General features: G+C 37.2%; 2 protein-coding genes and 1 non-coding gene across 11 annotated transcripts in view; all 3 read left to right on the top strand.

Annotated features, from left to right (window-relative positions):
- Positions 1-15,927, top strand: part of Eif4g3 (eukaryotic translation initiation factor 4 gamma 3) — a 284,385-nt gene that overhangs the window by 67,887 nt on the left and 200,571 nt on the right. For all 9 annotated transcript variants that reach the window (XM_076861117.2, XM_076861118.2, XM_076861121.2 and 6 more), the window contains exon 2: positions 11,458-11,533. In XM_076861117.2, the coding sequence (XP_076717232.2) occupies positions 11,458-11,533 (76 nt within the window). The remainder of the gene's footprint in view (positions 1-11,457; positions 11,534-15,927) is intronic.
- On the top strand, positions 4,519-6,420 carry LOC143404965 (zinc finger CW-type PWWP domain protein 1). The gene is given in 5 exon segments (XM_076863270.2): positions 4,519-4,708; positions 4,711-5,132; positions 5,134-5,930; positions 5,932-6,080; positions 6,083-6,420. Coding segments are annotated over 5 exon segments (1,896 nt in total).
- Trnam-cau (transfer RNA methionine (anticodon CAU)) lies at positions 10,267-10,339 on the top strand. The gene has a single exon. It is a non-coding gene; the product is annotated as a tRNA-Met (tRNA).

The following is a 15,927-nucleotide window of genomic DNA, read 5'->3' on the forward strand; positions in this document are numbered from 1 at the left end:
AAATAATAGGAAGATCTGAGCCTTTGTCTTTATACTTATAGTTAGGATAGAATTATTTTCATATTTTGTGATTTTTTTTTTTTTTTTAAAGATAGGAATGTCATGCTTTTGTTACTTGGTGTTTGGCTGTGGTAGTGTTCCCTCCCACCCCCTTCAATCAATTGTTTGACCTTTTTATCCAGCTTTAAGGATTATGTTAACCTCTTCTTTACTCACCTGCCTACTTCAGGAGTGACAATGAACATTGATGCCCTAAATCTGAGACACAAGTAACTTTCTACAGCTGTATATATCTGATTAAAATTGAGCATAACTATTGTTAAGTAATTTCTTAAATAGAAATTAGCTCCTCTTCCTTTAAAAAGTATTATTGTAACTTGTATGAATAGCCATGACAATGCTTATGATATCACTTGTTTTTGTACCAAAACTATACATTTGAGAAACCTATTAACTGTGTGGCTGTGTTTTGAAGTGCTCTGCTCTGGAGGCCTGGAACTTATACCTTACCCAACAAAACCTGTGAATTTAATTTCTAGGCCATTTTAAAAAGTAAAATTTTTAAGATAATTTCAGTGGCTCAGGAGTCATGGTAGCTAACTTTTTTTTTTTTTTTTTTAAATGAACCAGGGATCCTGTATCACTAAACTACATCCATAGCCCTGTTTATTTATTTATTTATTTTTTGAGACAGGGCCTTTCTAAGTCATTTTTCTATTTACTTATTTATTGGCTTGAACCTTGTGATGCATCTGCTTCAGCCTCCATGTCAGTGGAATTACAGGTGTTTGCCTTCACATCCTACTGGAAGCTAACATTTATTGAGGGTTATTATATTACCAGGCACTGCTACATTCCTTAATATAGTGTTTTTTGTTTTTTTAAATGCTGAAGAGATTTTTACCAATTTGTTGGATAGGGTCTAACTGCTCATGTAGTCTTAAAATTGGTTCTCTTGCTTTCTGGAGGGCTGACAGATCAGTTACCCTGTCTCCATGTATCAGCAACAGTGTAAAGGGAGTGGAAAGGCCACATAGTGATGTGTTCCTTGGACCTCCCACCAGTCTAGTGTCTGGTGATGTTCCTCCCGAATTGGCCACTGCTGTGCAGAGTGCTTTGCTTTGCTTTGCTGAATCCTCCTTTGCTTTCTTTTTAATGTGGGTTGTTTGCTTTTTGTTTTTGTTATCAGGGATTGAACCCAGGGGACCATAACCACTTAGACACATCTTGTTATTTTTTTAAAGAAATATTAATTATTTAGTTGAACGTGGACATACAATATCTTTATTTCATTTTTATGTGGTGCTGAGGATTGAACCTAGTGCCTCACGCATTCTAGGTGAGCACTCTACCACTGAGCCACAACCCCAGCCCCATACCATCATTTTTTATATTTTTATTTGAGACAGTGTTTCACCAAGTTGCTTAGGGCCTTTATAATATTGCTGAGGCTGGCTTTGAACCTGTGATCTTCCTGCCTAGTCTCTGGAATTGCTGGGATTATATATGTGTACTACTAGGCCTGGCAAATTGTAGTCATTTCAGTTGCTTTTCTCATACAAAATTTCTTGACTGGGGGCTGGCTACATTCAAGGCAGGGCAAAGCCTATAGAAAAAAGGAGGACCAAACCAGATCGACACCCCCCCACTCCACCAAAAAAAAAAATAAAGATACTATAGTCATGCTCCTTGTTGGACATTGTCCAATATAACTTTGTTCCACAGTATCCATTTCTGGTGTACTTTTTTTAGTCCCCATGCATATTGTTTTATATGTCTGGAGTTTTCAGTTGTGAGAGAAAGAGACTGTATTATTTGGGGCTTATTCAATATTAGCTTGATCAAAAGCCTTCATTCTTAAAATCATTTTCCTTGTGTTGTTTTTGGGCAGCATAACCATGTACAACTAAAGGCATTCTTGCATTGCTTTTTAGGCCTTATAATTCAATTATTAGTTTAATTGGGCTTCATTTTCTGTTGTCTCAATTTTCTCAAGATTTTTTTCACTTGCAATTTATGGCTTTATTTATATATATATTTTTTTGCTTACAAATTGTAACTTTAGCAGATGGCTAATCTCTCAAATGTATTGAATTTATTTTTTTCTGACCAGTTATGTGCAGGGGTATACCTTACTCTAGCACCCTTTGTATATAAACTACAAATTATCTAATTTCAACCAGTATTAATGATATCTTTTGGGTCAATATGATAAATCAAATTAGGTGAAATTTGCAACTGATCATTTAGCTGTACTCAAAATGGGGTTTATTTCATGGATTTCAAATGGGAAAGACTACTGGGAATCTTAAATTGGAAAATTAAGCATAGGATTAGATTCAAAATGAAATGGATCAAAATCACCATGATGAAATTAAATAAGCATAGAAGGAATCCCAGTGATTTGGGAGGCTGAAGCAGGAGGATCACAAGTTCAAAACCAGCTTTAGCAATTTACCAAATTTGCCCCCCAAACCCCCAAAAGAATTCACAGTAATTTTTTTTCCAGAGTAATTTTTATAGCTATTGAATTAATTGTGATTCTTCATTTTGTAATTGTACATATTTATTGGGTACATTTTAAAATTTAATATGTGTATAGGTATAATGAGTAAATCAGGATAATTAGCATCTTCATAAACATTTGTCATTTCTCTGTGTTGGAAATCTTTAAATTCTTCTCTGCTCATCGTTGGCTTTTTTTTTTTTTTTTTTTGGTACCAGGGATTGAACCCAGGGGTGCTTAACCACTGAGCTGCCTTGGTGATATCTTTTTTTTTTTTTTTTTTTTTTAAATTTTTAATTTTTTAGTTTTGGGAGGACACAATATCTTTTTTATTTTTATGTGGTCCTGAGAATTGAACTCAGTGCCTCACGCATGCTGGGCAAACGCGCTACCACTTGAGCCACATTCCCAGCCCTGGTGATGTCTTATGAAAAAAAAAGTTTTTTAATTTTGGCGAAATATAGTTTCTCTCTCTCTCTTCTCTTTTTTAATAGGCTTTAATGGAAGCTTCAGTTTCTGCTTCAACTTAGAAAATATTTAAGTGATAGACTTTATTTTCTATTCAAGACTTTGAAATTAACAATTTCTCTAATTTACTTATTTATTTATGGTTGTTACTACTTTTGGTATCATACCTAATTGCCAAATCCCAGGTAATGCAGATCTGTGTTTACTTCAAAGAATTTATTGTTTTAGAGTCTGCATTTAGGTCTTTAATCTGTTTAAAGTTAATTTTTATAAGTTTAGTGAGTAGGTATTCAACAGCAGTTTTTTTTTTTTGGTACCAGGGATTGAACCCAGGGGCACTTAACCACTGAATCATGACCCCTGCCCTTTTTTGTATTTTATTTAGAGACAGGTTTCTCACTGAGTTACTTAGGGTCTGAGGCTGGCTTTGATCTCAGGATCCTCCTGTCTCAGTCTCCTGAGTCTCTTGAGAATTACAGGCATGCACCACCCTACCCTGCCATTCTTCACCCTGCCCCGTTTTTTTGTGATATTTATGATTGAACCTAGGGTGCTCTACCACTGAGTTACATCCCCCAGCCCTTTGTATTTTTGAGACAGGCTTTTACTGAGTTGCCCAGGCTGACCTTGAATGTTTATCCTCTTGCCTCAGCCTCTAGAGTAGCTGGATCTTCTGGCATGTGTCCCAATGTCTGATTGGAAAAGGTAATTTTTAAATTGTCTTTCCATAACTAGTCAGTTTTAAATCAAGCTTCAGTAGATGTGAAAATTCCAAAGAGTGTAATTTAGGACCTTTTAAAATATTTTTTAAACATCTTGAGTTCATCTGGATGATTTTTCTGTAAACTTTTTTTTGGTCAGGTTGAGGATTGAATCCAGGGTCTTTTGCAAGATAGACAAATACTTTACCACTGAGCTGCATTCCCAGCCCTCTGTATTTTTTTTAATTTTGAGACAGGCCTTGCTAACTTGCTCAGACTGGACTTGGAACTTGTGATTTCACCCACCCCTTAGCCTTAGCCTCCTTGCTTAACCACAGAATTCTTATAGACTTTAAAAATATATGTAGGGTCTTTCTCAGTTTTGACTAGTACATTTCCTTTTTAAAGGTCAGTCAAAATTTCTTTGAATATTTAAAATTTCTTCAGAATATTCTGGTTTGTTTAAATTGGAAATCTTCAGTTTTTCAAAGAGCTATCCCATTGGGTCAGTGCTAATATTAAAGAGTCTCTCATGATTTCCAAAACTGTATTTTAGAAGGTGCCTCTTTTGACAAATTATTGTGGTATCTTTGTGAAAAATAGGGTGTAGTCTAACAATTCTTCCATTATTCTCATGTATTATACAAGTTCACTTCCTTGTTCATTGTCAAAATATGTGGAAACCAGGAGAAAGTAGAGAAGGCTAAGTTGCCCGATATTACTGTATTGGCCTAAACCCTGAGGTAAGAAATCATACAAGAGTCACAGCTGTGGCATGCTGTGCTCATCGCTTTCAGGTCTTCCCCAGAAGAGGCAAAGAAAGCTGTGTTTCTCAGCTTAATGATGACAGCATTGCAGAAGAAAGAAGAATGTGGAAAGGGATCAAAGAAAACTTTTGCCCCACATACACAAAAATTGCATAGCATGATACCGCGTGGTCCCAACTCACACAGAGAAGAGACCCTGGGGATCAGTTCTCCAGTGGCAGAAGCCAAGGCAAGCCCACCAAAAGCCAGGTTAGAAAAGGAGGAGAAGCAGCTACAGAGGATGGTCCAGGAGTTGGTCAGGAGAAAAAAGGAAAGGCTCAAGACAAGCCAGCACAGAAGAAGGAAAAGGGAAAATCAAGTCTTACCAATGCAGAATTTGAAGAGATTGTTCAGATTGTGCTTCAGAAGTCCCTTCAGGAGTGCTTGGAGATGGGATCTAGTCTTAATTTTGCAGAGACTTCCTGTGTTCAGACCGATTCCCAGTCAGACAAAGAACCAGGCATTGCTTCTGCTACTGATAATGATAATGCTGTTGGAGAGAGGAAAATGGTACCTCATACTCCAGAGACTTCAGCCTCTGTAGAAGATGTCCTAGAGATAAGAACATCTAAATCGGCCCAGCTGGTTCCTGCACCCTCTGAGAAGATAATTAATAGACTTTCCTTAAGCAAAAGAAAGAGGGAAGCTCATCATTAAAAAAATGGAGAAAGTTCAAGGTGGGTATGAGTGCAGAGAGAAAGACCAACCAGAGAAAATGATTCAGAGTGATTCTCAGATCAGAGGTCATCAAAAAGGGGAAGAAAGTGGTTTTGGTCAATGTTTAGTTTGGGTCTAGTGTTCCTCTCCAAACTGTGATAAATGGAAGCGGCTGCGTGGGAACATTGACCCTTCAATTCTCCCAGATAATTGGTCTTGTGACCAGAATACAGACTTGGATTATAATTGCTGTGATATTCCTGAGGAGATCTGGACAGGGCGTGAGAGTGATGTGGCCTATGCCTCCTATGTCCCAGGATCCATTATCTGTGCCAAGCAGAATGGTTATCCCTGGTGGCCAGGCATGGTCGAATCTGATCCTGACCTGGGGGAAAATTTTCTCTTCGCTTCTCATCTAGATTCTCTGCCTTCTAAATACCATGTGACATTTTTTTGAGAAATAGTTTCTCGTGCTTGAATCCCAGTCTACATGCTAAAGAATTTCCAGGAGCTGTCCCTGGAGCTAGCAGGAGTGAAAAAGTACAGGAATAAGGACTATAGCCAGAAACTGGTGGCAGCCATCATGATGGCTCAGAAGGCAGAACAGATCAACATTGGGGAGTGGGTCAACTTATTTGGTTTCTGGAGCTCTTACAGTGGATCTGACAGCAATGGGGATGCAAAAGCCCTAATTCTTTCTGTGGCTAACAGCTCAGTGTCCTACTTGGAAAAAGAAGAGGAGGAATCAGAGATAGAGGAGGAGAAAGAAGAGAAGAGAGACCCAACTTTGCCTGGAAAAAACACATTCAAAAAAGCCCAAGGCAAGACGCATGGCAGATGGACAAGACAGGACCCTGAAAAGGAAGATAGTGAAAAGACCTCTGGGCAGTGAATCCATAGTGCCTCCTGTACCCATAACGGGAAGGAAAGAAGGACAAGGAATTAAGATCTGGACCAGCCAGGCCTTAAGAAAAAATTTCAAGTTCCCCAAACCAAGGCCTCAGGAACCAACTTGTCTCAGGAAAAAGAAGTTAGAATGATGCCAAAGGGCCTGACCCCACCAGCTCATCACACGGCCTGTCCCTTGAAGGGGAAAGAAGAGCCTAGACCCCAGGAACCACCGACTAAGGAGGCTGAAAGTATCCCCACTGAAGACGAAGCTTCCAGTGACCTGGACCTGGAGCAACTCATGGAAGATATTGGAAGAGAGTCCAAGGAGCAAGGGGAGCCACAGCATGGAGAGGATGCAGAGGGGTTCCCTATGGTCTTCTTTGAGGAGTAGTCCTCTGCTCTCACCCTACTATTCTCTGCAGCAGGGGGAAGAGTCTCTTGGGGGGTACCTGAGCAGTTGATATTTTTGGGGTTGTTAATTGGCTACAAAGTTCAAGTCAGTGGTGCAGTTTATGTGTTAATAAAGCAGGTTACTGATGTGAAAAAAAAAATAGTATAGAAAAAGCCCTTTGCATTATTTGTTTTCATCTGTTGACATTGTTGCCTGTTTGTGGATCAGTATTTGTGTGATGGTATTTGTGTTCTTGCTCTCTTTCCATGTGGAAATGATAACTATGACCATCAGGATAGTAGCTTTTGTTTTAGGGTAGTTGGGCAAGATTTAGAAACATTCATCTGGTTGCTGTAAATGGAACATTAGCGTTTGAGCAAATGAAAGTAAGATTTATGTTGACTTTCACTCTTGTTTCTAATTTGTGGAAATCTGCCTCTTTTCCTTTTTCCACATTTTTAAAAATTTGGTGCTTTATAGTTGTACACAATGTTGGTGTTTGTTGTTACATATTCATACATGCACACAATATGACAATATAACTTGGTCACTGTCACTCCCCAGAAAATCTGCCAGTGCCAGTTGTGATTGCCGTGGATCAAGAAGGTTCATCTTGTAGAGTGTTTACATTCATGAGGTTTCAGTAAACTGTGGTTATAAAGCTGTTAACCTCCTCCTTCTTTCATGGTTTAAATAAAAAACATATCATTGTGTAATCTCATGGATTGTTGGATTTCTCTGATTAAACAGATATTATCCAAGTTTTTTATTTGCTTGGTTGGCATTTAACTTAGAGTGTATGTAGTGAGTACTTTAATCATTTCATTTTACTTATTTTTGAAATTTGCCTTTTTTATTGGAGTTAGTCTTTATTCAGTTACTTCATACCATCTGTGCAGTCTTGCTAATGGTTTTGATTGCATTTTCTAAGTATGTAAGTCAACAATTTGAATAGGTATGCTACTGCATTTTATTTTGTTGGTACTGGGGAGCAAACCCAGGGCTTTATGCATGCCAGACAAGTACTTTACCACTGAGCCGCATCCCCAGCCCACTACTGTATTTTAGTCATAGCTTTTAAAAAGTTAAGGTCAACATATTTTGGAGCATTGTGCAAGCATGTTACACTGTTCTTTGGTCAAATTGGAATTGTAAGTGGTAATATGAAAAGCTGTTTGCTTATTACCTTAAGTTCAAACGGAAGTAAGCAGCTAATGATTTATGCTGGAGATTCAGAGCTTGATTAGAATTGATAATAAGCTCAGTCAGTGGCAGTGGGAATTAGGAGGAAGTCTGCTGTAAAATTTGCTGTGTGTGGTTTCTTTCCCTTTCCTGCTTCCTCTGTCCTCCTCTCCCTTCTTCCCTTCCTTTTTTTTTTTTTTTTTTTTAACCGTATGGGGATTGAACTCAGGAATGCTTTACTACTGAGCTACCTCTCCAGCCTTTTCTTATTTCAAGGTCTTACTAAGTTGCTGAGTGCTGAAGTGGGATTACAGGCCTATACCACCATGCCTGCATCTTGTGTTATTTCTTTCAGGAGAAAAAGTTTAGTAGGGCTGAGCTCATACTGAGCCTTTTAAGTGAGGTAGTGGGCTAAACATCCTTGTTATAAGTTAATGAAATATCAAGTTAGGTTTTTTTTTTTTTTTTTTTGAAACAATGCCTTTATTTTATTTATCTTATTTTTATGTGGTTCTGAGGATCGAACCCAGGGCCTCGCATGTGCTAGATGAGCCCTCTACCGCTGAGCCACAATCCCAACCCAAGTTAGGTTTTTCTGATGAGATAAAGTTTACCTTCCATGTAATTCATACTTCTAAGAGTTCATTGTTTTTTAGCATGTTTATGAAGTTGTACAACCATCAACACTATAATTAAAGGAAAAAATGGCTCCCATAAAGTAAGTTTTTCTGGCTAAACTCATTATCTTCATAGATTGTAGTAATAACTATTTGACATTGGGCAGATAATTGAGCTTGAGCTAAGAATTCAGAACTTTTCAAAAGTTTTTAGTGATGCTTCTTTGATACTTTTATGGAGCAGACTAATAATTTAGTTCATCTTTTTTTTTTTGATACTAGGGATTGAACCAAGGGGCGCTTAATCATTGTGCCGCATCCCCAGCCCTATTTTTGTATTTTATTTAGATACAGGGATTCACTGAGTTGTTTAGGGCCTCAGTGTTGCTGAGGCTGGCTTGGAATTTGCCATCCTCCTGTCTCAGCATCCAGGATTACAGGTGTGTGCCAGCACTGGACTTTAGTTCATCTTTAGATGGGCCAAACATATTTTGAAAAGTTTGAGATATTTTTCTATCTAGCTATTAAATTTTGTGCCCTAGCACTGGTTGATATAATAGGAAGAGATACTTACGGACTATGGGGAGACATGGTCTGGATGTGTAATTTAGCCTTTTGAATTTGGCAGGTTACTTAAGGGCATAATTTTAAGTCAGTGCAGACAGTGTAATTGGTTAGTCACATATCAGTCTTGAAATGGTTCTCTTCATTTCTCTTTTAATTGTTTTTATTTTAATTAGTTTTTTGTACAAAATATCTTTTAAGACAGCTAATTTATCAGTCCACCATATTCTGTTGTCATTTTATAGGGAGCAAAATAAGTGAAGTCAAGGGGGAAGATTATTTGTTACTGTATTGTTGGCCAAATGAAAGACTGTCTCAGGAAGCTTGTAATTATAGTAATCATTTTAGTTTACAAAGCAACTAATAGACACCAGGAGTCCTAACCTTTCCTTTGTACAGTTAAGGGGAGTAGCTCAGCCTCTTGGGCATAGAAGATAACTTACTTGAGAAATTATTCTCTATTGTGAGGATTAGTCCTCACTGGGAAAAAAGCAATAATGTAGTAGTGTTTGGTTCTGTAGAAGAAGAATGACTGTATTTTCCACCAGTCATGTGACCCAATGCAGAACTCTAATGCAAAGAAAGTTTAATTTCAGCTGAGGGGTAATCTTCATTCTGAAGAACTAACAAGCTTATATTAAGGACACTTGTCCTAAAACATATTAGGTTTGTGCTTTGAACATTTTGTGTTTGTGTGTGTGTGTGTGTGGGGGGCATGGTTTGGAGGAGGCTCTTCCTATGAGAAATGTTTTAGCTTCCTCACTTTTCAATGCAACATTTTAAACCAGTTCTTTGTGGGGGATGGTGACAGGTGTTAAATTATTGTCTGAGGCTGGTAGTCTAAAATGCTGTCTAGGGACTGGTACTGTCTCTTTGACAATTAAAGGGTAGGTTTTTGGGTTTAGTTCCCCCCTTTCACCTCAGTAAACTGGTTTGGCTATTTGGATATAAAGAATTTTACTTCTAATAATTCTGTCAGATTTTGGCAACTTGTGGTCATTCTTTAAGATTAAAAAAAAAAAAAAGGAAGAAATTACTATTTGCAGCTTTTACTTTTTCTTCCAAACCATCTTACTGAATTAGAAAGGGAAATGCTATGAGAAGCATTAACTATTTTTTAAGAAAAATTTTTAATTTTAGATGGATACATTTATTTATAAATATATTTATATTTATAAATAAATTTACTTATAAATATTTATAAAATTTATTTATAAATAAATATATTTATTTTTGTTGGGGGGGTGGAGTTTCCAGGAATTGAACTCAGGGGTACTTAACTACTGAGCCACATCCCCAACCCTATTTTGTATTTTATTTAGAGACAGAGTCTTACTGAGGGCCTTAGCACCTCGCTTTTGCTGAGGCTGGCTTTGAACTCTTGATCATCCTGTCTCAGCACCACTGCCCCTGGCTGCATTTTATTTGAAGGAAAAGAATATTATTTTGGATTTATGACATTAAGAGTCTTATTTTTTGGGCTGGGGATGTAGCTCAGTTGGTAGGGTGTTTGCCTCATATGCAAAAAGCCCTGGGTTCAATCGCCAGCACCACCAAAAAAAAAAAAAAAAAAAAAAGAGTCTTATTTATGTGATTAAAAATCATTTAGAATTAGCCTCAGTTTTGTTGGTACTATTGGATTTATTGTCATTCTGTAAAAAAAGAAAAAAATTTAAACCACACAAATAATTTGTATCCAGTTTAGAAAAACAAGTATATTAGCCCATCACCCAGGGGTAATTGTTATTGATCTTTTGTTTGTCAATTTTTTTTTTCTTGTGATGCTAGAGATTGAACCTGGAGGCACTCAACCCGCTGAACTACATTCCTACTATCTTTGTAAACTTTATTTTGAGATAGGGTCTCATTAAGTTGCTGTGTATGGCCTTGAACTTGCAATTCTCCTGCCTCAGCATGCTGAGTCAGTCATTGGGATTTCAAGTGTGCACCCTTGTGACCACCAGATTGGGTGTCATTGTTGAAGAGGCCTGGAATTCACAAGCATTTTCTATACCAAAATATCACCATACCAGGCAGAAGAGTTTTGAAGTTGAATAAAATGATAGTTTTTTGTTTTGAAGTTGAATAAAATGATAGTCCTTTGTCTTTAAACAGAAGGTCTGTTGATGTGCTAAAATATTTTAATCTATATAATGTCTGTGAGACTGTTTTTGAAAATGGGGACTTGGTGGATTGGAGTGCTGTGGGCAAAGTTGCTGCTAAAATTAAAAGCAAAACCAGAAGGAAAGAATTGTGTTTTCTATTCCTGTGATGTTAGCAGAACAGACTGGGCCTTTGTCAGCAATTTTCACTTGATGAGTTAGTGTTATCTTCCTGAATATATTCTGGTTATCCTTCTCTAATCTTTTTCCATAGTAAGTATAGGTGTTGCAGTCTTATCATGGACTTAAAGTTTGGAAAAGTTTTATAATTGTATTTGTTTTGAGTTTCCATGGAATGTATATAATAGGAACCACTTTTGAAGAGATTGAAATAATCACATTAGGAAAGTTGAATTACTTTATTTTCTAGTTTCTGTGGAGGAAAAATATATGACTGCACTAATTGGGTAAAAAAATGCTTGGCTTTTGGCAGAATTTTATGGTGGTGATTTTTCTCTTACTGCTAGTGCAGTTCATTTTTGAGTTCTCTTATCCTTAACTCACCTTTCTAGAATTCCTAGAGGACCTGTGCCACAGCCTCTTGAGGACCGAATCTTCACTCCTACTGTCTCAGCAGTCTACAGCACGGTGAGTGTCTCAAGTTTGTCTTATTGTATGTCTGTTTTTGCACTGGAACCCTTGGCATTACAGGATGTGTTTGGTTGTTTGATATATGACAAGAGTTATGTGAAAGATTCAATAAACTCTGAATAGAACAAGATATTATGATACAATAAGATTTTTAGGCCCAAGAAGTGTACACCTGCACCTTTTTTTTCTTTCCATAAATGTTAAGCTTTTGCTTTGTATTACGATTCTTTCTGTACAGTTTTTTGAATTTTTCTATTTTATTTATTTATTTCTATGGGTGCTGAGGATTGAACCCAGTGCCTCACATGTGCTAGACAAGTGCTCTACTGCAGAGCCACAACCCCAGGCCCATTTTTGAATTTTTTCTTAAATAATTTTTCTTTTGCTCTTTTGTTTGTTTTGGTACTGGGGATTGAACTCAAGGGCACTCTACTACTGAGTCATATTCCCAGCCCTATTTTGTATTTCATTGAGAGACAGGGTCTCACTGATTTGCTCAGCACCTCACTTTTTGCTGAGGCTGGCTTTGAACTTTCGATCCTCCTGCCTCAGTCTCCTGAGCTGCTGGGATTACAACGCCAGGCTTTTTTGCTTTTTTTTTAATGGACAAAACACCTCATTTTATTTATTTATTTTTATGTGGTACTGAGGATCGAACTCAGGGCCTCACATGTCCTAGGTGAATGCTATACTGCTGAGCCACAAGCCCAGCCCCATTTTTTTGCTCTTTTTAACTTTTTTTTTTCTTGTACCTTTTCCCTCCCTGGTTGCATATAAAATATGCAGGAAGATTGGAAAAGTGAATAGTGGATGAAATTTAATTTTTTTATATCAAATGATTCATTCAGATTAACTGGTGAAGGGATATTTAAAAGAGGGTGAAGGTAATAAAATTAGAAACACATTTTAAATGCTTTATAGTGAATCTCAGGAAATTGAAGGGATTAGGAGAGTTAAACCTGTCATTTTTAATATTTAAATTCACACTTTGTGTGATAGTATACCACCATATTCCCAGCTAATAGGGAGGCTGAGGCAGGAGGATCACATGTTTGAGGCCAGTTTCTGCAATATAGTTAGACCTTGTCTTGTAATTATAAAAAAAGGACTGGGGATGTAAGTAGATGGTAAAACACATAGTACTGAAAAACACTTTTATTTTAATTTTTAAAAAATATATTATTTTAGTTATAGGTGGACATAATACCTTGATTTTATTTATTTATGTGGTGCTGAGGATTGAATCCAGTGCCTCATGCATGCTAGGCGAGCGCTCTTCCGCTGAACCCTAGCCCCAGCCCTGAAAAACACTTCTAAATATTTCAGTTCTACATGCCATATAATATTGTGTGCTAATAAGCAAACTTATAGTATGGTAGGGGTGATGAGTCCTTAAGTAATTATAATCTCAATGAATACAGAGCAGTGATTTTTATATGTTTGAGCTATGAATCACTTTTAGAATCTGAAAACCATTGCAGTCTTTAAAGTACTGGGACAGGGAAGCATCATGTTTGTCAGTCATATTTCTTAAAAAAATATATATTTTTAGTACTATAAAAGTACACCTTCATTATTGGAAGTATTTTTAAAATTATGATAAGTTACAGAAAGAAAATGAAAAAATTCTTGTAATCCTGAATGATTTTTAGAGACAATTACTATAATCATCTTGTTTTTGGTGTAGTTTCATGTCTTTTTTTCTGTACTGTAGGCTCAGAGTAAGATGTTCTATCCTAATTGTGACTTTATATTAGCTTATCCTGTGTTATTTCTTAAATACTAAATGATTACAGTTGTTATAAGAATTTAGTCATGCTCTTTTGGTCATGTTTCTAGAGCTTTTATTGTGTGTACTTAAAATGTGCTGGAATTTTGTTTTTGTGAGATAGACAGTAGTAAACAGACACCCTTTCCCCCACACTACTGTTGACTTGTATGAGCTACTGTCATAAAAAATGAGGCAGGATAGAGGAATAGAAAATGACCGAGCAATGGCTCCTAGGGAAAGTTTCTTTGAAAAGGCATTTAAGAGTTGGGTGTGGTGGTGCACACCTATAATCCTGTCCTGCCTTCCTCCCCCCAAAATAGGGCTGGGGAAGTAGCTAAGTGGTAGCGCAGTTATGGATTCACTCCCCAGTATTGCCCCCTCCCAAATAAATAAAACACATCATTTCAGACTTGAGGTATAGGGGCTGAGGTTGTGGCACAGCAGTAGAGTGTTCGCCTACCACATGTGAGGCCTTGTGTTCCATCCTCAGCACCACATACAAATAAATAAATAAAGGTATTGTGTCCAACTACAACTTAAAAAAAAAAAAAATGACTTGAGGTGTAGCTCAATGGTAGAGTGCTTCTCTGTCACGTCTGAGGTCCTGCGTTCAATCCGTGTCCTCGTCCCCCCAGTAACTAACCAAACTCTGAAAAGAAAAGAAGGCATTTAAGCAGAAACCTTAGAACACTTCTAGAGAAAGCATTTATAAGAGAAGGAACATCGAAGAAGAGGCCCAGAAATGGCAGTGGGCCTACTCTAGTCTTGGGAATGCATGGGTGCCAGTGTGCTGAATTGGAGAAGTTGGGTACTGTAGACCATGATGTAGGTTTGCAATTTTAGTCCAGTTGTGATGGAAAGTCAGTGGAGGATTAAGAGCAACAGATCCGAGTTACCTTTTAAATGGTCACTGGAGCTACCCCATGGAGAGTGACTGTAATGAGGGCAGGTGGTGGTGAAGTGGAAACATGGGGCTTAAAGCATTAGATTGTTTCCAGTATTTGCTGTTATGGAATAACTTTGAATTTAAAGCATTTTCTGTGTTTTGGGTGATTTTTTAAAATAACTTTTAGAAATATGATTATTGGCTTAAAGAATAAAAATGTTATTAAGATTCCTCATAAATAAGGACATATATAATTCTGTAAATTTACTACTTTGGTGAGGAGATTATCAAAATTCTTCAAGTGATAGGACAGTGCTTGGTGCACAATTTACATGAAATATTTGAATCTGAAAGTATTCAAATTAGTTAATTTAATGATACTGGGGATTGAACCTGGGGCGGGGACGTCTCACATGCCAGACAAGTGCTCTGCCCTGAGTTACATCTTCACCACTTTTTAAATTTTGAGGATCTTTTTTTTTAGTTGTTGATGGACTTTTATTTTATTCAGTGCTGAGAATCAAACCCAGGGCCTCACACATGCTAGGCAAGTGCTCTATCACTAAGCCACAACCCCAGCCCGATACACTCACTTTTTTTCACTCCACAACTTTTGATATTTATCCACTTGGTGCTTTTGTTAATGATTTGTCCCTTTAGGTTGATGGGTAATATTCTATTATGTGAAGATGCTACAACTTTATTAACTTTTGAAGGACATTTGGGTTATTACCTGTTTGGGGCTATTACAAATAAATTTGTTGAGAACATATGCGAGCAAATATTTGTGTGGACATATACTTTCATTTTTCTTTTTTTTTAAAATTTTTTTTATTAGTTACACGTGGCAATACAATGATCTTGACATACATTTTAATCAAATGGGGTATAATTTCTCCATTTTTCTGAGTGTACAGGTTGCAGAATCACATTGGTTTTACAGTCACGTATATACATACAGCAATACAAATGTCTATTTCATTCTGCTGCCCTTCCTATCCCCTCCGCCCCCCCCCCAATCACTTCTCTCTACCCAATATAATGTGACACACTTCTTTTTTTTTTCCCCCCTTACATCATCATACATGTATGACTCAAAATGGGATAGGGAGGAAGAGCATGAGAAGAAGATTACCATTAAATAGGGAAGAGAGGTGGGAGGATCTTTTTTTTTAAAAAAAAATATTTTCTTTTGGGCTGGGGATGTGACTCAAGCGGTAGTGCGCTCACCTGGCATGCGCGGGGCACTGGGTTCGATCCTCAGCAACACATTAAAATAAATAAATAAATAAAGACGTTGTGTCCACAGAAAACTAAAAAATAAATATTAAAAAATTCTCTCTCTCTCTCTAAAAAAAATTTTCTTTTTGTTGTTTATAGACCTTTTATTTTTTTTAAAAAAATTAATCTATATGCGGTGGTGAGAATTGAACCTAGTGCCTCATACATGCCACTTGCTACTGCTGAGCCTGAGCCCCAGCCCCAGCCCAGTTTTGAGGATCTTGCTAAATTGCCAGGGCTGCCTTCAGATTTGGTGATCCTTATACGTCAGCACTCCAAGTAATTGGGATTGCAGGTGTGTCTGACCATGCCTGCTTGAATTTATTATGTATTGGTCATTATTCCTCTAGTGTTTAGGTTTATTAGCATTATTGCTGTGTCATACAATGAAGGCTAACCCTCAATTCACCTTTTATTGCCTTGGCATATGGCACTTATGGGTCACGTTCATGG

The sequence above is a fragment of the Callospermophilus lateralis genome, chromosome 7 (assembly GCF_048772815.1).
Source record: "Callospermophilus lateralis isolate mCalLat2 chromosome 7, mCalLat2.hap1, whole genome shotgun sequence".
Taxonomy (NCBI): Eukaryota; Metazoa; Chordata; class Mammalia; order Rodentia; family Sciuridae; genus Callospermophilus; species Callospermophilus lateralis.